This window comes from Ciconia boyciana, chromosome 13 (genome assembly GCF_034638445.1).
Source record: "Ciconia boyciana chromosome 13, ASM3463844v1, whole genome shotgun sequence".
Lineage (NCBI taxonomy): Eukaryota > Metazoa > Chordata > Aves > Ciconiiformes > Ciconiidae > Ciconia > Ciconia boyciana.
The window spans coordinates 3,781,868-3,805,791 of NC_132946.1; the positions used below are offsets into that span (position 1 = coordinate 3,781,868).

The 23,924-nt window shown below is 54.1% G+C and overlaps 2 protein-coding genes across 7 annotated transcripts in view; both read right to left on the reverse strand.

The window, feature by feature from the left end:
• Positions 1–1,598: 1,598 nt before the first annotated feature.
• LOC140658789 (myosin phosphatase Rho-interacting protein-like) overlaps positions 1,599–23,924 on the reverse strand; it is an 83,164-nt gene continuing 60,838 nt past the window's right edge. For 5 of the 6 annotated variants that reach the window (XM_072877594.1, XM_072877593.1, XM_072877590.1 and 2 more), the window contains 11 exons: positions 21,730–22,315; positions 20,697–20,813; positions 10,685–10,832; positions 9,960–10,077; positions 9,055–9,214; positions 8,796–8,915; positions 8,192–8,278; positions 7,349–7,511; positions 6,801–6,886; positions 5,514–5,579; positions 1,599–2,754 (listed from right to left, as the gene is read on the reverse strand). In XM_072877594.1, coding sequence (XP_072733695.1) covers positions 5,547–5,579; positions 6,801–6,886; positions 7,349–7,511; positions 8,192–8,278; positions 8,796–8,915; positions 9,055–9,214; positions 9,960–10,077; positions 10,685–10,832; positions 20,697–20,813; positions 21,730–22,315 — 1,618 coding nt within the window. In that variant the 3' untranslated portion in view covers positions 1,599–2,754; positions 5,514–5,546. The remainder of the gene's footprint in view (positions 2,755–5,513; positions 5,580–6,800; positions 6,887–7,348; positions 7,512–8,191; positions 8,279–8,795; positions 8,916–9,054; positions 9,215–9,959; positions 10,078–10,684; positions 10,833–20,696; positions 20,814–21,729; positions 22,316–23,924) is intronic. The other variant, XM_072877591.1, reaches the window with a different exon arrangement.
• On the reverse strand, positions 13,662–19,067 carry MPRIP (myosin phosphatase Rho interacting protein). The gene is made up of 2 exons (XM_072877859.1): positions 18,984–19,067; positions 13,662–17,661 (listed from the first exon to the last, which is right to left on the reverse strand). Exons 1-2 carry the CDS (start codon positions 19,065–19,067, stop codon positions 13,753–13,755), a joined length of 3,993 nt encoding a protein of 1,330 aa, XP_072733960.1. The 3' UTR covers positions 13,662–13,752.

Here is a 23,924-nt window from a genome sequence, read left to right on the forward strand (position 1 = left end):
TCTTCTTCCAGAAGTGGACTTGTAAGAACAACACATGTGCACTTGACCTGGAGAGGCTGAATTTGGGAAGGGCTACAACCAGGGAGAGCTGCAACTGGATCGCCTCAGCTGGAAGGGAAGCAGGACCCCATGCCATGGCTATAAAAAGCCACTACTGAGCATTACCAACATACATGGCTTTATCAACAACAGTCTATGCTTTAGATGGCCATTAGCTAGCTCAGCATGGTGAGAGCAGGTATTTCCACAGCCCCAGGACAGCACGAAGGTGCCCATTTCCACTTTGGGGCTCCCCAGTTTGGCCTCCCATCATGCAGGCGAGAAGCTGCCGGCGAGCAGCTTTGGGCGCACAGGCCACATTCCTCCACGGTGGGATGGGAGGAGGACTAAGGCGGCTGCTGGCTGCTGGGTGAAAGCAAACACAATGCAAGGAGCAGCACCAGGACTCCTGGGAGCAGCTGATGGCTGATCGGAGAGGCGGTTCAGGTGGGTCATGGCTGGGAAGGCTCCTCGGTCCTCCAACGCTCAGATTACAGAAAGCGCTACGGTGAGCTCGGATTAGGGCCAGTGGCTGCACATCAAAACATCTTAGAGGGCACGTGCGTGCTGATGAGGGAAAAGCCTTTGTATCCGAGTGGTTGAGCATCTTTCCTACCCTGCTCCTATCTCCAGGACTTCCATGTACAGCCAGGTACAGATTACAGAGCATCGCAGCGGGAAAGCATCCCCGTATGGGCTCTGCCCGCTGCACGGTGCTGACATCTTGGCTGGAGACAAGTGGGGCTTGTACGGGCAGGACCGGACGGCTGCCATGCGCTGCCACGAGTGCCCCAGGAGGTGTCAAGCCGAGCGCTTGGCCATGGCAGGGCCACACAAGCTGGACGAGAGCCTGATTCACGCCGCGGTTAGATGATGCCATCTCCTGCTGAGGGTCTGGTGGCTGAAACAGAGACTTGCCGCTCTGAGCAGAAGGATGAGGGCGAACTCTCCATCACTCACCATAGTCCAACCTGGCAGGATTGGAGATGGCTGTCACCAGCCCCGCAGCACTCACCGCTCCAGAGCTGCAGCGAGAGTTTGCTCTGAGGGCTGTGTTTGTACCGCCCGCCTAACGGACCCAAAATCAGCCATGAAAGCGCAGAGCCGCCTGCTTCAACCACGTGTTAAGCACCCGAAAGGCAAGAGGAAGCTTTGCTCCACGTGAAGGCTAGGGTGTATTTTTAACAGCCCAGCCCGACGTGCTGCGGGTCGCTCGGCAGCTAAATGGGTCTGGGAAGCCAACGGGCCGGAGCGCTGCTTCAGCCCTGCTCCCAGCCAGGGCGATCGGCGAGGCAGGACCTTGGGTCCTTACAGGTGGCGTCTTGAAATGCTCTCGTTAGTCCGGGATGAAGCCACCGTGCCGGGGCAGCCCTGATGCTGCAAAGCAGCGTAGGCTCCTTCTAGGAAGACAGCCTCTGCTCGGCTGGCCGTGTACTGCATCTAGTGCTACCTGCTCCCTCACCTCACTTTTAGTTTGTATCCCTTTATCGGCCTCACGGTGCTAAATTGTATGCTTTAAATACAAAAGCTATTAGGACTGAGAAGGTCTGAAGCACATACTGGTTTTGAGATTTTTATTTCAGGAAAAGATTAAAGAATTAAAATAGGAGCTGCCCTGCTGACAAGAAGAGTTGAATTCAAGAAGCTGATAAAAAAGGAGCATTATATGCATTGAGCACTGTGCATTTTCAGTCAATATTGGCTCTACTTTCTACTCTACTTTCCTTTGACTAGGAAAAGGGAGTTTCACATGCGCACAGACCCTGGGATACACGGGACTCAATGAGAGGAAGGGAGTAACAGCAAAAAAAGAGAGTGCTGGGCTTGATCTAACAGAGGCAAGAAAGTGATCTTACAGCTCAGCCCACGAAACACCGACTCCGACCACCAGCCAGACGGGAGGCAAAGACACGCCGATGGGGCGGACTCGACGGGGCACGTGAGTATCTGCAGCTCCCTATCCATAACCACCTGGGCAGCCACCAAAGCTCGCTGGGCTTTGGTATCGCCTACATTCAGGCCATGGCACAGTCACGGGGCAGGAGAATCATTTCTTGCATCCTTCTCCAGCGAGATGTCAGTGTTGTACCTCCAGGCTGCGTACGCCGGCACGGACTTGTGCTCCCCGACAGCTTCCCCTGGGCTTTCCCCCCTTGTAGGTGCAAGTAATGCAATCGAGATCAATGGTTAGATTAGGCTCCTGGCATGCTCTGAGCACTGGGTCTCTTGACAGCAGTAAGAGCTAGGTATGGCCGATACCACCCAGGCCCTGCTTGCATACCAAAACGGTTGGTACGACAGAGCTAGCTTATTAACAGGCTACTGAGCCTTAATACTGACACTTAGTGTAATGGTTTACAGTAAAAGAAGGATTCTCCTACAAAGCGCCGAAGAGAGGGGAAAAAAAACCCCCACCCCGATCCCTTCCTCTCCCTCTCAGAGTCTCTGGAGCGTCTCACAAGCAGGGAAAGGTGCTGGGGAGGCGAGGGGCGGCGGGGGGCACCGCCACCGCGGCGCCGGGTCCCGTCAGGGGTGTCAAGACGAACGACAGCAAGGACAGTCGTAAGGAACGAGAGACAAACGGTGCTGGTGCTGTGCTGCCTCAAGCTGGGAGGTGCGCGTGGTCAAGCGGAGCGGGGAGAACTAGTCTTTCTTCAAGTCCCTGGATTCAAAAAGCTTCAGGCGTTCTTGCACAGTCAGGCCTTCCTTCAGACTCTGGGAGAGACAAAAGACAGACAGCGTCGGACACGGGTGGGAGGCAGCGGCGGCGGGCATCTGGCACACAGAAAGGGTGTGATGCTCAGGCAAAGGAGACGTGGGCAGCAGCAGAATGGCCTCCTTGGCAGAGAGATTAGTGGGACATGCTAAGAGAAAACACACGGTTATGGAGGGCGGTTACTGGTGAATGGCGCCTAGAGAGAGGGTGAGATTGCAAATGAACTGGGCGACGTACCAGAAGCACATGAGAGGCACACCATGCTGCAAGCGGGATTAGCTCGACTCGGAAAATGACCCCTGGAGCCTGCGGTGCAGCGGTGGCTGGGGCAATTTCAGCAGAGCTCCGGCACTGCGGGAGCCCCGGGCAGGCCAGCTCGGATCTGCTACGCTAAAGCACCGCGCTGCTGAGCAGGACCTGCACGCTGGTCCTCCCCGCCTGCCCACGCCACTGCAGCACCGACTGAACGTGCGTCCGTCTGGGACCGTCCTGGCTCCGGTCGATGTGCAGGCTTTGCTCAAGCAGCCCTGGAAACTGTTTTTTTGTTGCCAGCGACAATCCCACCCTTTCTCTAACCCCAGCCTGGGGGCTCTCCCAAGCCAAAGCTGCCTCATTGCACGGGGTTAGACAGAGGACTTGCTAAATGCTTGCTTCAGGTCTAGCAGGATCTGATGGCTGATCCAATTCAGATGCAGCATCCAGATTTCAAGGCACGACACTCAGCTAGCCAACAGAAAAGCCCGCCCCACTAGCCCTCGGCATTTAGATTTGTGAATTCTACTCTTCCCTACACGTGGGGACCCAGGAAAACAGCAATGCGAGGGGTAGAAACCCAGAAGCAAACTGCTTGTAAGACAGCTTTAACCTGAAACTAGCCCGAGGAGATGCATACACCTAAAGTCAGCCTTCCCTCCTTCCTGCAGCCCCGAACCCGTGGTGTAAGAGCTTCAGGGGAGCAGTGATTTTCCCTGCTTGCTGCTGAGGAGGCACAGACTTCTCCCGAACCAACAGCCAGGCCCACAGAGCGCTGCCTCTGCCCCTCCGCGCTGTAAAGGCTGCCATTGCTGGGCTGCGCCTGCTCTGGGACAGGCAGCCGTCTGCCTGCGTGTCCCCAGGTCACCGCTGCCTGCAAGCCGATTCCTTGCAACTTGCAAGGAGTTCGCTCTGCAGCTGGAACGCTATTTGCTTTACAGATCAAGACGTGGCAGCTTCAAAAGGCACAGACCTGTATGCAAAGCCCCTTCTATTAACGGGCAGCCATCTCCCCTTTTGCTTTTACTTCCCTGACCGTGGTGCCAGAGGACTGTACAATCATAGCAGCAGGTTAGACTTTTGGGCTGGGTTTTCTTTAATGTGTGTTTATCAAGGCAGGACTCCATGATAAACTTGCCCCGAGGCTGCGCAGATTCCCATGGTTACTGTATTTCTTTAAATGTTCCTCCTCCCACAGGCCCACAAATACAGAACGGCTTTGGGAAGCAGCACGGAAACGAAAGCACTAAAATGGATTGGTTTGAATATACAAATGCCGTGTGCTTTCTTTTCAACGGGCAGCAGAGTCTCTTGGGATGCGAGTCTCTGAGCGCACACTTCCTAAAGGAAGTTTACTTTGGGCCTCTTTAAACAGGCAGCAACCCATGCGTTCCAGTTTGTACATCTGATTTCTCATTAGAGGGAAGCAGACAACAGAAACCATTAGACTGTTCTGCCTGATGGTACAAATTCCAGCAAATTCACCCCTTAGGCAGTCTCACAACCCATTTGAGTTGCTGATGAGGGGAGCCTGATGAAGGGAGACTAATGTAGGATGAGATCTGTGATAAAGGGACCCTCCATCAGACTTCCTGGGGCTCTCCAGCCACCGCTCTGCCACCGTGCTGGGGAGCTCCCCTTTCTTCTCTAACCTCCCTCTGCAGGTGCTCTAACCTTGGTCTTTACCATGGGCCAGTAAATTCACTATTGCTCCAATTACTCGAGATATTTGGGTCATTAGGATCAGCTTTGTTTCTCATCCGCTCCCTCCTTTTGCTGGATGAGCTCGGAAGCCTCAGGCCAGCGTGTGGGATGGAGCACAGTGCCAAGGGATGGAGCAGTGGGATGGACGCGGGGGAGTTGGAGGAAGCCTGGGGAGCAGGAGGAGGTTACTGGGCAAGGAGGACACTTATGCTCAGGCACAGATCAACCGAAAGAAGCAGCAGTTATGGGTAAAGGAAATTTAGGGCAGCCCAGGACATCCCCTCTGCAGCTGAGATGGGGGCCACCGTTTTACATGCTACAGGCCTTCGTGGGAAATGCGTTTATAGGCATCACTGGCCCACTCCTCCACCGGGCTAACAGCCAAATGGCTGTTTTTCCTACAAGACCTGGATGTTGCTGAAGTTTAGTCTGAGGCATGCAGAGTCATTCAAGCATGCACACTCGACGTCCCACACTCCCAACACGGCAAACAGGAAAACGTGCCCCACCGTGTCCAAATCCTCTCCGTGATGGTTAGCTGTGTTGGCGAGGGTGGGAGGAGCAGGAAGACAAGAAAGCCATAATCCCCAGGGAAGAGCCAGAGAGACTGCATTTCGTATGGATCTTGGGTCTGCTGACTTCTTCCCTCCCCTTCCCCTCCCCAGTAAAATAATTAGCCGTAAATAAACCAGTCATTAAGAGAAGAAGGGCTCTCATTTGCCATGGAGGTGTGAGCAGTGCATGCAAAAGTGGGCCGCTCCAGTGGGCAGCTGCGTCGCTTGGTGGGTGCCGGTTTGTTTACCTACGTGGCAGGGAACCTGGACTCGGGTTCATTTCAGTTATCCCATGAGACCTGCTCAATAACGGACTGTTGAAGGAAAAAGCAAAATAAAGAAAAAAAACAAAACAAAACAACAAAACAAGAAGCTCATAAATCCTAAATGCATTGGCGTTCGCGCAGCCCCAGCCCCTCCACCCCGGCAGCGATGCGAGCAAGCAGCGTGCTCAGGCAGAGCCCATGCTTGCTCTCCTCTCCTCCTTCCCCCACCAAGCAACACACAGAGGGGACCACAGGATCAGTGGTCTGAGTTGAAGTGGTGAAGGGAAACCCAACATCAGACCTGGCCCAGCAGGTCTGGGCCGCCCCTGAAATGCACAGAGATGCTCTCTGTATTTACTCGGTGCAGCACAGACACCCCAAGCTGATGACCTGCCGCTCGCAGAGCTCGGGCGGTGACCGTTTCCCCAGCACGGGCACCGAGCTAGAAGCCTTTTGCCCGCCCGGCTTCTTGCTCTGCCCGAAGTCCCAACCACTTCAAACATCAGCATGAGACACCAGGTATCCAGTGGTGAGAGGCAAAGCGAGTTTTGCCCATGCTGATCTTCTTTCCAACTGACCTATGTTTAACGATGACTTCTGAGCAGCTTTATTTGCCCTTTTTATCCCCGTGGTCCCACAGCAACAGCCAGTGCGCAACGTGATGTAACTGGCTGTCAGCAGGCCAAGCAGGTGAGCTTGGCACAGCATCGCTGGGCTTTGGGACCAACAGCAAGGACACAACGGCCGGAGAAACACAGGGCCATCTGCACCATATTAACACACGAGCAAACCGTGTGTTAAATACGCCCAGGACCAAGTCATTGTTATTGCATATGAAGCCCAAAAATCTTGCAGTGATGAACACTGTAAAACCTAAAATGATGTGCACGTTTCCACCTACTGACACCACCTAAGGTTCAACTGAAAACGGGAAGCAAATACTGGGACAGTCCTCCTGTGAAAGACCAAAGAACAGGGTAAACTTCATCCTTTTTTTCAAGCGGGGAGCAGCTTCACTCCTCGATCTCAGCAGGGTCGGGAGTGTGTGTGCCCTGCAGGGCATGGCGGGGGCCGCGGGCCCTGCCTGGCTGCACAGCTAGCCGTTTCGCAGTCGAAAGCTCGCTTTTCTCCCCAGTGCCATCCAGGCTAGCACTAGCGACCGGGAAATTCTCAGTCGTCTTCTCCTACCAATTTCTTCCCACCTGGTACCCCCACCGGAGAGTAACACTGGGCATTTTCATCACACGGGGAAGGAGAATCTGAGCTCACCTTTGACCTGATATTCCTTAGTTGCCGGCTAACACTGGATCTGTCTTTCTTCAAGAAATCAGGGTTGCTTTTTGATTTCATAATATCTGGGGAGATGCAAAAGAAACGGCGTTAGCGTTGTGCCCACGGGCTTCCTGCACGGAGCAGGACTGGGGCTCTTCTGCCCTCCCAGCCCGGGCAAGTGCCCCGATGAGCCCGACTCAAGCAGCGCTGCCAGAAGGGCAGAGGGGACTCTCAGGGGTCTCCGCTCCCCTGCACTGCATGTAGCGCGAGGTTTTCCCAATGCAAAATGCCGGAAGGCTTTCAAAGCCCCCCCAGCTTCCCAGCCACGGGGCTGGAAGGAGGAACTGCCACGGGAGGGCAATTCAGGTCCGCCTGGTCCCTGCCGTCTGCGGTGAGACTGTCTGCAAGGAGCAGAGGTGGGAAGCAGCATGAAATGGCAAAAAAGCACCACCCAGACCCCTTACTGCACAAGGGCTTGTATGCCAGGATGCACGTGTTGGCTCAGGAAACCCATGATTGCTTAGAGCTGCTGGAGGAGGACTGACCATATCCCGATACAGTGGTGTTCACAGGGGATTTCTCTCCCTGAGCTTCTGTGGCTGCTTTCAGCTGCTCTTTCAACCTGCTGATATCACAGTCTGCCTTGGCCTTCACGATGCTCAGCTCCGTGTAGATGTCTTTGTATTTGTCGCTGGCGTATTTCTTGTCCTGGCAAAGGAACAAGAACAACCCAATGGAGTCAGACAGACAGCTGGAGCCAAGGGGTTTGTGAATGCACTGAAGAGGAGCTTGGCAAACGCCAACGGAAGAAGACCCGGCAGCGGGGAGAAATGCTCGGCCGGGGCAACGCACCCATTTCACACACGTTCTCGAAGCTGTTGTCTAACAGCAGTACAGGACTTGAGACAGGCAGAAAGCTGTGAGCCCAGCGGCAAGCATGCAGTGCTGCCCGTGCGCACGGGCCCCTTCGTTACAGAACTACTTGTTTGTGGGTTTTAATTTTAGCAAAGACACGGAATTCAGGCAGAATTCCCAGAAATGGCCTTGGCAAAGAGGCTGTCCAGAGCAAACCAGATCCAATGCTGGGAGGCTGGGCAGATCTCTAGCACTGATTACTTTTGCCATTTCAGATCTGATCTGATGTGACAGGAAATAGGGAAAAACACTGAAGGGGATGTTTTCCCACAAGAAGAGAGAAGGGGTAAGTCCTGAGCTGGTACAGATGTGGAGCGCTTTACTGATGACACCAAAATGGGTATTCAGTTCTATTCAGGGGAAAAATTAAATATTGTTTCAAGTCTGGGGGTAAGTGAGCTGAAATCTAAGCACACACACAGGAGCAGAGCACAGCCTGTAAGAGGATTTGCAGAAATGTCTCTGGGCATTACCCTCAGTGCTGTCTGCAGCTCGTCTTTGAGGGAGCTGATCTCCTGCTTCAGGTACTGGATTTCTGATTCTTTGACCCGCAGCAGGACCTGTGGGAACAAAAGCAGCGCCTGTTCGCACCCGAGCAGAAGCAGCGCGATCCTGAGATGCTTGCCTGCTGTGCCCGGTGACAAGCAAGCGAGCCAGGGCTGGAGGCTCAGCCCCGTGCCGGCTCCACGCCAGCACCGCAAAGCTGCTGGTTCACCCATCTTCTGGTTCACGCAAGAAAATTACTCCTGAGTTTCTTGGGAACTTCCCCAAGCTTGCACCGCTGATGTGCTCCCCGCACACCCCTCGGTTTCTGTCCCCAGTGCTTTGCGTGGACTGGATCCCAGGGGACAAGCAGGGGCTGGAGAAGGAAGAGCGGGCGTCTGGCTCAACATGGTGACAAGAGAAGATTAGGGCTCCTAAAGCTCCTGGCCCCACTGCACCCCACGATGCACAGTGCTGACCAGCCATGCGGACCCGATGCGTGGAGGGACGGGTGGCTGGGGCGTGCTCCCGGCCGTCCACAGGCACTTGCGCCCGCCAATGCTGCCCCTTCGGCGCGGCAGCAGCAGAGCTCACCTCCAGCTCGTAGGCGTCCTTGCCCTGCGTGAGAGGCGATCCAGCAGCCTCTCCCCCACCCTCCCCGGTCAGCAGGGTCCGCAATCGCGTGATCTCCGCAGCCAGGCGGTTATTCAGCTCCTGGGAAGAGAAGGAGAGCCACTGTGGGAAGGGGGAGCGTGGCCACGGCTCGGCACAGAGCCCAGCATGCTGCCTGTTGGGCAGTTCGCCCGTCGCACCGTGCCTGCGCCGGCTGCCCCAGCATGGCGGGGACCCTCACCTGGTTGTGGGCATTGAGCTCCTGGTTCTCCCGCTGGCACTGGCGGAGGGCCTGCCTCTCAGCCTCCAGCGCCTGCGCCAGGTGGGCATTCTCCAAACACTTCTGCGAATACTGCTCCGAAAGCACCTCCAGCTCCCGCTGCACCGACTGCAGCTCCTCCCTGGCGAAACACACGCCGGGTAGTGCCCTCCCCACACAGACCCACCCGTGCCCGTGCTTCCTCCAGCGTCCCGTGCTGACCCGGGACATTCCAACAGGGATCTAAGCACTGAGGAGGAGGACTTGCATACTCCCGTTGGGAAAAATCTCAAGCCCAGAGGGAGCCAACCCTTCCTTCTCCTAGCACCACAGTGCTGGGGCACCAAAAGAGATAGGACGTCTTTCTCTAGGAGGTTAAATGGCTGGCCTTCCTCAAGTTTCCAAAAATTGAGCTGAGATCTATCAAGTTTGCTCTGAGGACTTGGGACTGGGTGCATTTGCACATCCACACAGGTCTTACGTAGATGCATCAAGGTTAATAAAGCTGCTTGGCTGTTTTGCTCGGCTCCCGTGTGAGGACAGCCTTGCCACAAAAAGCTAAGTGCTTTCCCTGGTTAGATTTGGTTAAGCAACCCTCCTGCTGCAGCTGCATGAAAAGCAGCACCGTGTCTGCACATCTGCTACTTCTGGTGACCATAAAGCAGCTGAATTTGGGTAGTGTGGGGACATTGACCTGGAGCCTGAAAGATTATGGGCAACCAAGAGCCTCCACTGGGCGCAGCTGGGTTGGGACCAAGGGAAGAGGTCCCTGCAATGACAGGTCTGCCCCTATCTCATTGCCAAAATCAAAGAGGAGAAAGAGGTCTCCCATAGGTGTGATCTCCCTGCGAGACACAGTGGCAGACAGAGGACGATGATGGTCTTACAGGTATTGCCTTCGGAGGGCTTCAATGTCGGCATTGACGCTGCTGATCTGGGAGCGCTGGGACTTCTCCAGCTCTCGCTCCAGCTCCTCCCGGTGCGCGTTCTTCATGGCTTCGATAGCTGCGTGGGACAGCACAGCGTTAGCACCCAGCACCGCTCCACCCAAGGGTGGTTTTTTTGAGGTTTTGTTTGTTTTTTAAAGGAACAAAAAAAGGAGTCACCCCAGCAAACCACCCACTGCTTCACGGCCCCTTCAGTCTGTGCCCCCGGCTGCAAAGCAGCAAAGGGGCTTCTGCAAATCCTACTTTTTAATAAAGTCCAAACGATTGTCCAATTCACATGTTGTTTCCTGGATTGTGGGACTCCTAATGCAGAGAGCCTGGGCTCCAGCGCTTTAAAACTCCCTGGGGCACTGAAGAATTAATTCAGTGTGGAATCGGCAATAAATTAACACAGGAATGACTAACGCCTTTCTGAGATGAAATGGAAAATGAATCAGACCACATTACAGCCAAGGAGAGGGGTACCAACCCTGGAGAAGAACCAGGAGATGGGCCTCCATCCAAAATGTATGTCCCACCAGCCTCTCCCCATCTCCCTGTGATCCCCACCCAGCGCTCATCCCACCCCACGCTGTGCTCCTCCACACCGGAGCAAACACCATCCCCATGTCCCCATCAACACGGAGCTGCCCCACCGCGGGAGACCCTCTGGCGTGTCCCCGTACCTGAAATGGTGGCAGCCGTTTCTTCTGCCAGCAGGCGGTCCTTCTCCTCCCGCAGCTTCTCCAGCTCCCGCTGGTGCTGCCGCTGCAGGTCCTCGATCTTCTTCTGGTGTGTCTCCTCCATGGCTGCAAAGCCCCTTTCACATGTTGCCTGCAAAAGGGATGAGGGGAAGGGGTTGGCCCGGGACCGTGGGGCCGGCATCACAGCGGTGGTGAGCCTGCTGGGAGGTGCACACCAGCAGGTAGGTCGGCACCCAAGTTCCATCGTGGGGATCTTCTCCCTCCCCAACCACGGAGGAGCCGGCCGAGGATGGACCTCGCGAGGTCAGCGCTTGTCCTGCAGTCGCTCGACCCCTGACAGCTCCGGTGAAAGGGAAGGACAGGGCAGGTCTGGGGTCAGACCCGATTAGGGAATGCCAATATATGTTAAAAACAACAACAAAAAAGCCTACTGTGCCCCTTCTGCTCTCTTTTGCAATGCCTGATTTTATGCGGCCACCTCTGGGGTGGAAAACAAATGACTCCTGACAGCAACAGGCCCTTAATTCCCAACCGAGTATTGTTTCAAATGCTGCACGGGCAATTATTTGCTAATTGAATTACTAGGAGCGAACTTAGGCCAGGGCATGGGAGCAGCGCTCTGGGGATTCAGGAGTCACCAGCCGTGTGATCCTGAATTCCAACCCCGTCCTGCCCCAGGCGCAGACCCCGCTCCTGCCTCTGCAGCGGGACAAATGCAAAAGCCTGTTTCCAGTTCAGCCACCAGCCCGGCTGCCCCGCCAAGCCCATCGGGATCCTGGACAGACCCACGGCTGCAGGACAGAGGCAGGACAGCAAAGCCACAGGCAGGCTTGAGCCACGAGCTGGGAAGGGGCACGCACCGGGGATGCAGTGCACAAGCCCCATCAGACATCTGGGGACAACCCTGATGCCAAGCACTGCACCGGGCTTTTCTCCCTCTTAATGTTACAGGCTGGCTTTATTTCTTGATTTCAACGGATTTCTTCTTGACTCACACTCATGTTTTCCACGGGAAGCAAGAACTGTCACCTAGGGAGCCACTGGGACTCCATGGGAAATTTAAGGGGGACAAATTCACTCCCTTAGTGACAGAAACGCTCATGACAGTCTAACGCCCACTCACCCACACTAACACACACTCTTCAGCATCACTTCGTTGCACTTCGTTGTCTAATGCTCTGTAACCCGTGCCACTCTCGTTCCCAATTTTCAGCTCTGCTGCTTTTATTCCTCCCCTTTAAGTTTGAATCCTGAGGCATTCTTCATTTTCTCAGCCTTTTTTTTTTTTTAACTCATAACTCAGTGCCAGAACCTGTCTGGACTTGGCTGACTTCAGAGAGGCACGAAGCAGCCTTGCAGGATTCTTCATTACACCTCTAATGCTGGAGGAAAATGGTGAATGCTCCTCCATGGGTCTGGCTGTAGATTCAGTATTTAATGTATTGTAAATGCATTGCTATAAATCCAGGACATTTGAACAAGTACAAACTAGTATCTCGTGTTACTGATGTTCCATTCTCCATCAGCTTCAGGAGAGAAGAATGGAGCACATTTTAACCTGTAAATCGGACAGGTTTGCAATCGCCTGGCTAGCTTTCTAACCGAGGGAAGTTTCTATTTTGCTGTCTGTCCCTCTGCTTCCCAGAGAGGTGCAGAGAGGCCGGTTTGCTCTGCTCTCCTCCCGGACCGCTCTGCCCAGAAGACGCTGCTTGCCTTCCCGCCAGGCGAACTGCAAGTTTGGCAGAGCAAAGCTGAAAACAGAGGCGGGAGGTCAGGTTCATTGCCTGCCGTTATTTTTCAGCCTCTATTTTGGTTCTGGCTTTTTTGCTTCTTCCAAAGCAAGATCATCCCCTGGTATAAGTGACCCTGTTTGGTGCCTGGCTTGCACGTTACCCGTGTGTCCTCCCGCTGACCTGAGCGGGGGCTTCAAGAAGGGTTTTTCCTTCCTAAGGGTTAAGATGGAGGAGATAGCGTTCAGTGAACGCCACCGCTTCCCTCCCATCTCCCCAGCAGCTTTCCCTCCCCTGGACACCCAATTCACCCCTGACGGGACGCAGCAGAACTACTGCTCTCCCCAGGCTAAAACCAGCTTTTGGCTAGAATTGAGCCATGCTTTACCCCCAGCCCAAATGTGCGCTGAAGATCTCGGGACTGGAAGCAAGCTCGCCCACATTTTTGCCGACTCTGAAGAACGACTGCTCCACGAAAGCCTCGCCGGCATGGCCTCTGCGTGCAGCCCACATCGCTGCCCGTTCAACCTGGAAGCCTCCCTGGGTGCCGCCAGGAGTCCTCTACTGCCCTAAACCCGCTTCCTAACTGGAAATGCTCTCTGATCAAAAGCAAAACACCAAACCCACGGGGTTTTTTTAGACGCTGTACCATCTCAGGCTAGTTTTGCAGCCGGTCCTGACTGGTGGAGCAATCTGAACACAGGCGCTTCATTGCCACTGGGTTTTTCTGCACCTAGCCTGGGTTTCCCGTAACTGTGCACTGTTTGTTGTGTAAAGAATCGCTGGTGCGCAACACCAGGGTGGTTCTCCTTGCAGCCTCGCGCAGAGGAGCTTTGCTTTGCTGCAGAATTTGGCATCTGTTGGTAGCTACTGTCCCCAGGAACATACATTTTGAGAGCATTAAGTTTCCATTTCATCTCACATTTTTGAGGGCAGCAGAGACAGACCGGAGATTTGATCAGACTGGGAAAGACAGAGTTGAGGAATGCTTTTAAAGGGAAGTCACAAACAAAACGTACGCCTCAGGTACGAGGAGAAACACTACGGTCTTCATACTGAAGGATAACGTGAAGTTATCAAGCTACTTCGAAACTCTCCCTCCCTCTACACGCAGAGACTGCCTCCAATAATCAACCCTCCCACTGAGACCAAGCCCTCAGCAATGCATTTAGAATACCCCAGCATGGAGAAAAGGGAAATGCCATGCTTTACAGAGGCCCTTCTAACACTTTGGGGCTTGCTTCGGCATGCTGGCTCTTTCAGGGGACACCCCTCGGTTCGGCAAGCGAACCCCGGGACCGAACGCACCCTCCCGTACACTCAGCAGTGGAAAGCGTAAAGCGTTAAACATATCAAGACCTTTAAGTTTTCAAAGTCTTTCTGGTATTTTTCCCTCAAGGTGGAAGCATTCCCCTCCAGATGCTTGTTCTCCAGCTCATCCCTCATGACGTTCATCTGGGCCTCCAGCTCCTGGATGCGTTCCCTCAGGCCGTGCATGGAGTCCGGGCCGCTGCCGGGGCCCTGCCCGGTGCCACCCGCCTCACTGGCCACCCAGGCGTCCCCACCGCTCGGGCCCGCCGTGGGGGACGCCTCCGGGTGCTGCTTCTGGTACTCATCCAGGGTCTCCTGCAAGCGCTGCAGGTTCTGGCTGTAGTGCTCCTGCAACGCCTGCAGCTCCTCGCCATGGATGACCTGCAGCTCCTTGATCTTGGCCTGGAACTTGTCCTCCAGCATTTGCATCTGCTCCAGGTGATACCGCTCCATGTTCTGCTTGTCACGGACGATGGCATCCAGCTGGTTGAGGCCCTCCGTCCTCTCGGCCTTCAGAGCATCCTCTGTCCTGTTTAGTTGCTCTATCACGTTTTGAATCTCCTCCTCATACCGTCCCTGCAATTCGCTCAAGCTCTTGCTGTGTTTATGCTCTTCTTCCTCCAAGAGCCTTCGCTGACTGTCAAGCTGGGACACCTTTGCTTTGAGATCGGCGTTCTCCCGTTCAAGCATGGCGATCACCTCACCGTACTCACCCTGCTGCTTCCTCAGCAAGTCTTCGTACTCGTCCCGAAGGAGAGAGACCGTCTTCACACGCTCTTGGCAGAGCGCATCCATGCTCTGCAAAGACTCCTTGTAGGACTTCAGCTCTCTCTCGTACTCCAGTCGGACTTTGCAAGCAGCATAACAAACCTGAGCCTGAACAATTGCATCTTGGACTAACAAAGAGGAATACCGTTCAAGGTCTCCCATGCACGAATGATATGAAAGACTCTGAGATATCTTCAGGAGCTTCTGACAGTCTCTCATTGCCTCCTCAGGAGGCAGAGAGAGTAAGGCAACAGATATTTCCTTCAGAACATTTGATTTGTCCTTTAGTTGTTGGGCAAGATCTTCCTGAATGGAAACAAGAGCTTCACTACTACAGTCAGGCAGGCTGCCAATCTCCTCCGCCTTGGCTAATTCCTGACACGGCACCATTTGGAGATGGCTCCCGTCCCAGGAGATTTGGGTTCTTTCTGAAGCATCTTTTTGAATTTCAAGTGCTTCAGAAATCTGGTGCATAACTCTGTCAAAATCAGGAGTCCTGTATGCTTTGATGATCTCCTCCAACATGCATTTATGCTGCTGGAGAGCTGTTTTGGTATTATGAAGGTCTTCTTCAATTGTTTTTAATCTCTGATGAAAAGATTCTCTCATTTTCTGTGCAACAAACCCAAGTTCTGCCTTGATCAATGTAGCGTCTGCTACAGCACTGAGAAAGCATGGAGAAAAGCCCAAACCTGTTGTTTCTGTTTTGCCGTTGGCTTCTCCTTCTCTGGTGCTCAAGTGCACTCTCAGCTCCTCCACCTGGCTCCAGAACTCCCCTTCCAGCAGCAGCTTCTTAGATAGGACGCTGGCCAAGTCGACTGCTGTATGAGAAACATTTGCCGGCTCCAACAACACCACCTCAGCCGTTCCCTGGATCTCTCTCAGAAGCTGAGATATCTCAGAGCTTGCATTTTTCAAAGACTCTGCTATTTGGTTGATGAGAGAGGCCTCAAATGCCACTCTCTCAGAAAGCCATCTCAGCTGGCCAGCATCAAACATTTCTGCTCCCTGCTCCTTGGAGCCCTGCTCCTCTTCTCCCAAAAAACCTCCTTCTGGAGCAGGGCTTTCCACAATAAGGCTTTCACTCTGCTGATACTCCAATGGGACTGGTGCCCCTCTCAAGGCTTGGATTGCATTTGATAAGGTCGTTTCCATGCTGGACAGAGTAACAAGGAACAAATCACCCTCTTTTTCCTTGTCTGATTTGGGCAAAGATCTTAGTTGCTCCCTGCACTTCTCTAAGCAAGTCAGCGCTTCCTCATTTTTCATTTGGAAACCTCCCAGCTCGCTAACGTGATTTTCTATGAGCTTGACCTTTTCCTGCCTCTCACTCTCCAGCTGTAAGATCAAAGCACTGACTTGGGATAAGCTGGTCTGAAGTTGTTCCCGCAGCTGAGACTCTGTGCTGGCCCACTGATGGTGGAGGGCGATGAGCGTCTCCTGATTATGGCCGTGCTGGCTTTCAAGCTTCATCGTTACATCTTTGAGTTTTTCCTCTGTAATATAAAGTTTGGTTTCCAGGGAATGGATGATTGAGAGATAGGTCTCAGAGTCGCTTGTCCCTGATGATGGGTAACCAAGAGCTGGCTCTGATGACATGCTTTCTTCAGACAGCGATCTGTCTTGGCTCGTGTCTGAAGAGGTACTGCTTGTCCAGTTTTTCTCTGATCCGTCTGGATGGATGTATTTTTGGCATTGGATGCTTGAGAAACGGATTCTTTGCCTCTTGGCCCCCATGATTCCTACATCAGGCTTTGCTAAGGCTTTCGGAACTAACTCTTGGTCCTGGAGCTCTACAGCTTTGGATGGGGAGCCGAATTCCTCTGCTTGCCTCTGGCTGGTCTCAAGAACCTCCTCCTCCTCCTCTTCCTTCAGTGCGTAAGTCAGAGCTGGGAGGACATCCTGAGTTTGCAGAGGCTGCCCCAGTTGGGATGGATGACTTTCGTCAGCCTCGAGATTGGGGCCAAGGTCTTCCGCCTCCTCAGCACTCGGACCTGTGCCTACACTAGCTAATTTCTTTAAAGCCTCCTCCTTGGCCTTTAACTTTACTTTAGTCTCCTCTAAACTGCTATCTAAAGCAACCATTTTAACCAAAGCCTCACTGAGATCTTGATCTTTCTTTTCCACAATTCTCAAGTGCATTTCCTTAACGTGTCTCAGCTCTTCTTCTTTTTCTTTCAGCACTTTCTGCACACCCTGGAACTGATCTGACACCTCCTCAAACGATTGCTCCAGATTGCGGTAGCTGGTCTCTTCCATTTTCAACTTCGCTTGCAGCTTTGCAACTTCGTTATCCGACTCGGCAACCTGATTCATGAGCTCGTGGAACCGACATTTGATCTGATCTCTCTCTCTTTCGAGCTCCTTGATGTGCTCCGCGAGTTTCTGGATGCTGGCCTCCTTCATCACCAGCTGCTCCTCCAGCTGGTGGACAAGCTCACTGCCTTCGAACTTTGCACTCAGCTTCTCCTTCTGCAGAATCTCCATTTGCTGCTCGTTATTTTGCAGCTGGTTCTCATACTCGTTGGCCTTATCCTCCACCTCTTTCAGACTCCGTATTAAAACCTGCTTTTCCCTCTCGCAGCTCTCCAGCAAAGCCTCGTAATTCTTCTGCAGCTTCTCCTCCATGAGGATCCGCGCTTGCTCGCTAGCGTTCAGCTGCCTGCTCAGGTCCGCGATCCTGTCCTGGAGCCGCTGCACCTCCTTCTGATGGTCCCTCTGCAAAGCCTGCTGCATCTCCAGGTCCCGCAGCTCCTGGGTCTTCTCCAGGAGCAGAGCCTCCGCGCTCTTCAGCTTCTGCTCGCTGGCCTTCAGCTGGGAGCTGAGCGTGGCCTCGCTGTGCTGCCACTCCTCCAGCTGCTCTTTGGCTTTCTCTTTTTCGCTCCTCAGGTCGCTCTTGAGCTTGGTCAGGGTCTGCTCCTTGATGGAAAGCTCGGCCGCCGCGTTACTGAGCCTCGCCTGCAGGCTCTGAATCTCGGCTTCGTGGTGCCGGATCACGTCCTTGGCCTCGGCGTAGCTGCGCTTCAGCGACTGAATCTGCTGATTGATCAGCTCTTGACGCTGGCATTGGGCTTCCAGCTCGCTTTGGAGGTCTTGGTTGACTTTGTGGAGCCTCTGCCAGGCACCTGATGGCGAGGCGGCCACCTCGGTCTTAAAAAAATTGATTAAATACTAGGTTAGTAACACTCTTGGCTCTCCCTTCTGAGTGTCACACCTCTGGCCAGGCAGGCCACGGAAAAGCTCCTTGCAGCGATTTGGCTGCTACTCACATGCTCCAATTGGGATGATTTGTTCTTGGCACAATTTTTTTTGTTTGTTTTAACCAACCTTTTTTTTTTTTTTTTTTTAAATGAGCAACAACTGCTTTCCAGTAACAGAAAACACGGACCACAACATCAAAACAGCTGTACAGTAACAAGCTAAAAGGAAAAAAAAAAAACCAAAATCAAATAGAACCAAAAAACAATGAAAAAGAAACACCAGCAGTAAAACAGAGACAGACAGACGAGAGAAAAACGGGAAGGGTGAGAAGGAGGAGGGATGGGAACAGGTCGAGAAGAAAGGAACTGCTTTTTTAGCGTGTTTGTTCGTTTTGTTGTGAAACAAAAAGTGCACAGTTCAGGTAACACAGTCCTACCGACCAAAAGCAACAACAGAAAGTGAGGTGACAGCAAATGACATCACATCCCACCCAAACGCAGGGAAGCAGGACAGCCGGCGTGGCGATGTCATTTCTGTGACTGCCAAACAGGACTTAGTGGCTGCTCATCGCATTAAAGAGATGTTGTTATGCTAAAGTTTAAGACTAGGGAGGATCTAATTTCTCTACCTGCAAAAAAAAAAAAAAAACCAAACAACAAAGGACAAAATAAAAAGCCCGACAAGTGAAGGGAGGGAAAAGGTGCGATGAGAATGTAAAATAAAAGAAACCAACCTTTGTGAGATTCAAACCAAAGCAATGTAGCATGCAAAGACAAAACTCACAGAGAGAGTCATGCAAAAGGCGACAGAAATTATGTATCTTTAAAAAAAAACCACACAGACAGGAAGAGGCGAGAGAAGCACAGCGTTAAGCCTAGGAATTTGGCCTGCCTTGCTGTACTCTGGTTGCTGATAAGGAAAGCCCACAGATGTGACACTCAGTTATGTTAAGTTAAATTTCATGCTTTACACCAAAAACATGCAAGAACATCCGCCCGGGACAGGTTAGTACGTGACCCCTCCCACCCGCCGTGGCCGGAGCCGGGGGACGTCTCCGGTCCGTTTGTGAGGAGCAGGAGCCCCCACCATTTCTCCCGGTAGGGTTCAAAGTTGGGGTGCCCCGTCCCGAGGAAGCTCAGAGCAAGAGAGGGGTTACACGAGGCCGGAGAGGCTTCAGTGCACGGCACATGCATCGGGGTGGGTATCTCAGCGGCTGCCTTACGAAACGTGCAGCATTTTTTATGTCGGGGCAGTGCTTGGGGGGTCCGTACGGGGCTGGTCATGCTGCCAAGGAGGGGCTGGTGCCCCTCGGGCAGCTCAGGAGGGATGGGCTGGCAGCAGTCAGGCTCCTCCATCGTCCCTCCCCATAGACAACATAGGAACCTCTCTGAAATTAGGCATGATGGAGGTGGGGGGCACATGAAATTCAGAGGGTCCATCCAAAAAAACGCTGTGATGTCTGCCCGCAGTCTGGGGCTGCAGAACTGCCCCCAGTGATTCCAATCCCTCCACCCCAGCAGGGTTTGGTGGGGTTACTCCCTTCTGCAACAGGACTTTAATCCCTCTGCTCCTGCGGAAACTTAAGGGAAATCCCCAGAACAATTAGACTGGAGCAAGCAAAAACCTCCAACCCTTCCAAAAACCCTCTCCAACTTCTAGGTCAAAGTTTGGGTCACTTCTCACTGTAGCGATGATTTGCTCAGCCCTTCTGCAGGCTTCCCCTCTTGCCGCCCCTCCTCGTATCGAGGCGCTACAGCCAACTTCAACACGGTCAATCTGACGGTGGATTCAGCATCCAGCTTTTAGCCCCATTCCCTGATCTTTCCGGGCTCCAGGCAAAGGGAGGTCGGATGCCTTTGCCCCAGGGAAGTAGGAGTTAGTTACTCTTCCAACACTGCCAAGTGAAAATGGAACTCCTCCAAGCAAGCACTGTCAGCTCAGGGACTCCAGAAATAAATGCATTAATAACTCCTCCAAGGAGATCACCGGCAAGGAAGGCAAGATGCCCCCCTGCCTGGCCTGGCTCCACTGCCTGGGCAACTTCTTCAGGGGAAATTTCTCCCGTGAGAAATAAGGACGCAAGATTCAGCATCGACACTGGGTTTGCTGCCACGGGAGCACAGTGTGCGGCCACGCACGGCCACTTTGATCCAGAGCCAGTTTGGCCAAGTAGATCTGAGCAGGTCAAAATGCTGCCCCTGCACAGAACAGGACCACGGACCCATGAGAGCAGCCAGAAGCTGCCCTGCAGGTGTCACGGCTCCTCCGGGCACGGATGCTCCCAGAGAAAGGGCTGGAAAAAGTCCGCTTTGTTTGGAGGAGGGAAGGAAAGGCTTTCCAAGAGACTCTCCCGTCTCTTTTGCTAGAACCTCCAAAACACACTTCTAGGCTTTCCTGAGGAAAGCCATCTTGTAACAGAAGAAACCACCAAAGTGATCCAAGACAACAACAGGTCATCCTCGTGCAAATCCTGCTCTGGCTGCGGGGAACGGGCCCTGGAGACACACCTGCATGTGCTGTGTTTGCCCATGTAACCGCCACACAAAATCCCCGGCCAGGAGCAACTGCTGGGCTACAAGATGCTTAGAAAGCCTTATGTGCACCCCACTGCCTGAGGGGAATATCTGGGGCACAGGAAGCGGGAAACAGCTGTTGCATAGGTAAACACAGTCTAGGATGGATCAGAGGTGGACTTTGCTGAGGTCCCATCTGTCTACCATGGCTGTGTTTTGTTTTCCCTCGGGGATGTCAGTAGTCATCTTCTGTCCACTGCATTCCAGATCGGAGGTTTTGTTAAGCAGATCATCCTGGTAAGGCTATAGAATTAGCAATATTTGCAAGAAGGTCAAATCTCTTGGAGCCCACTCTGGTGCACATCTCTGTGTCAATCCGGATGCCCCCATGAACACCCTGGACTGAAGCCCACCAGGGTCCCCCTCGGGCACAGAGGAAGACAGGTTTCTCTCTCCTCCCCGCTCTCCTACCTGCAACACGTAGCCCTCCCGGGCGCTCTGCTCCCGGCCCAGCGCCACTTTCAGCTGGTCCTGCAGGTGCCGGTTCTGCTCCAGGAGCTCCAGGGCCTCCTTCTGCTTCTGCTCCAGCTGGAGGGACATGAACAGAGACAGCGTCCAGGGAGTGGGCAGGGGGTCGGCCATAAGGAGCAAGCGGCTCGGAGGGGACGTAGAGCAGAATGAACGGGGCTTTTGATGGCATCGCTGCTTTGCTCTGCTCTGGGATCTGGGTTTCGTTTTGCCAGGCAAAATCCCTCCCCCCTGAAAGAACTAAGTTATGCATTCGTTTAATTCGTAAAGCTCACTGCAGCAAAGGATGAACGGCACCAGCTCGTGCCAGGCATGACCCAGGCAAATCCCAGCCCGGTTCAGATTGGCGATACTCCTGGTTACTCCACGCCTGCACCCCTTTCATTCCTGCTAATACACCTTAATCCCAACTAACAACAACCTTTGTTATGCCAGGCGTGGACCTCTTCCAAGTGAGCCGAGTCTCCACCTTTCTTTTCCTAAAATTGTTAAGATTGCTTGATGTAGGCTCCACAAAAAGGGAACCTTTGTGGTGCGTGCTGTAATTCAAGCCAGTTTATAGTTTTGTAGACATAATTGCAGACACAAATCTCTACAGCTGCAGAGGCACACAGAATTATGAGCTTGAATTTAGAGTCTGGTTAATACACATCAATCGTACCCATCTCATCAGAGGCAGGCTGGCTAACAACCAGCAAAAGTGTAGGCTACGTTAAATGGGAGGGGGTACTGAAACACCACCCTTGCAAGAACAGCCCTTTCTGCAGCTGTGGGAACACGAAAGCTGCCGGCAGAGCCATACGGGAACGGACATGGATCTGTGCCCTGCCAGCTCCCCAGGGGACCTTACAGCATCCCCACTCGTTACTATTACGAAGTAAGAATAAATGCAGCTTTTTTAAGCCTTGCTCAGGCTTCCCACAGTTCCTGAAGGCCATTTCAGCAGGCAGCCTGCACCCCACGCACCCCGCTTTACCTCCTTCTCCAGCAGCGTGGTCAAGTGCTGCTTTGTCAGCCCCTCGTCCCGGTCCTCGGCATGGGCGAGGTGCAGGGGCGCGATGGGGATCTGCTTCTCCTCCCGCAGCGGGGTGGTCTCCACCTGGTGCCAGCGCTGCTCGATCTCCACATGGACGTTTTGCGGTTTGATGTCCGCCGGGACGGGCAGGATCCGGTCCACCTCCATCCTTAGTGCTTCTTCCGACCCTGCCCCGTCCACAGCATCAATCATCTCGAAGCGCTTGCGCCGCTCCTCCCGCCGCCGGGCCCGCTCCCGCTCCAGCTCTCCCAGGTCGGCGTCGGCGGCACCGGCGTCCCTGGGGAAGGCGGCAGAGCCGCTCTTGGAGGAGTCTGCAGCGTTTGCACGCTCCTGCGCCAGGGCTTGCTGGATGGGGCGAAATTCGGCCCAGTCAAAGGTCTTGGACCGTCCTTCTCGCCGGCGCTCCCGGGCACGGCTCCGCTTCTGCTCCGGGTCCAGCTCAGCTTGCTCCGCATCCAGCTTCTCGCTCGGCTTTGGACCAGTCTCGAAGGAAGAGCTTGTTTTGTTTTTCTCTTCCGGCAGGGAGCTGCGAGGACAGAGAGAGGGTGAAGGAAAGCGTTAGTGGGTGCTCGAGATGGCCAGGCGCTCCCACGCATGCCTCGAAGAGCCGGGTGGAAAGGGGCTGCCGGAAGCCCAAGCCAATGCCATGTGTGTGCCCCCCTGCCCCTCCATTTCCCATCGCCTCTCGGGCACAGGAGCCGCCGCTGCCCTTCCCTGGGGTCGCGCTGGTGTGCAAAGCCTTGGTGCAAGCGGCCCCGGCTGCTCCTGGGCACCCCCCGGCCCCTGGAGAGCGGCCGATCCCGACCTCGCTCCTCCTCGGCAGCCGCCCTGGGGCCGGCAACCATGACCCAGCAGCAGCCCGCAGCCGAGGCAGCGACCCCGAACCGTCCTGCCAGGCGGGGAAGAGGCTTCGACAGCTCCTCCGAACCGTCCTGCCAGGCGGGGAAGAGGCTTCGACAGCTCCTCCGGCACCCGCCAGCTGGCTTGCCGCCCGCCTCCCCGGCTGCGGGGCTCCATGCACACACGCCGGTCGACGCGGCCATAGTCACGTGCTTGCGGGGAGGATGCCACCAGTCCCACCAAAGTCAGTCTGGCTTCAGAGCTGCAGGGCGGAGAAGCACAGAGCAGCTCCCAGAGGTCTTGGGTAACAGGGGGAAGGTTTTCCTTGAGCTTGGCAAAGTCGGGGTATTAATGGGTCGAAAACTTCTCCGTGCCACTATCTGCACTGAAGGCACAGATCTCCGCCGGGGAAACCAGCCTTGCAGGCAGCACGGGCAGCCGCCCCGGCACGGGGGCTGCACGCCATATGTACAGTTGTCGGTGCAGCAAGGAGAGCAAGAGTTATTCAACACACTGTGGAAGTCACTGAAAATGCCCATTTCTCAAGCAAGGAATGATTTTTAGTGCTGAGTTAGAGGGTGGTGGGTTGAGAGGGGAGACATACTTGTCAAGCAGGGAAAGTTAATAGGAGAAGGCAATACCGTTTCCAACCTATGGATAATCCATAATGCAGTATTAGCTTATTAAACGTAGACATGCCAGCCTTGTAACATGCAGATCAAAATTAAAAAAGAAAATAGCAGTATGCTAAGTTTGCAGAGGAAGCCCATCCCGAGGGAGTGGCAGGCATGTGCTGAACCCTCTTTGCTATCAGAAGCCCCCGAGATGCCTCCGGAGGCACAGCCCTGCTGCTCAGGCTGACTCCTGGCTCTCCTCCCTTCCAGTACAACCACAGCATCCGCCCGGGCTCCAGCCTCCAGCGCAGCCTCAACAAGCTTTCCAGAAGGGCGCAGTGGGAAGAGCTGCAAAGCAGCTCCCTGGGCCCTTCGCTGCAGGCAAACCACCACTAACGGGGCTCCGACCCATGGGACCGCATGCACCGAGACTGCCGTGACCGGGAGGGAGCAGCAGCAGCACGGCTTCTCCTCCCGCCTTGGTAACACACCCCAGCTCCCGCAGCCAACATGTGCCCAAAACAAAGAATGGAGCAGAAGAGATGACTCTGCATGGGTCCAGGGCTAGTATCTTCCGATGCACTTTCATCCACGATCACACCAAAGGCTCAGGAGAGCTGGGTTTCAAGAAACTCTGGCAGTTACAGGCTAAAACCAGCTCGGAGAGAATTCCTTCTTCAG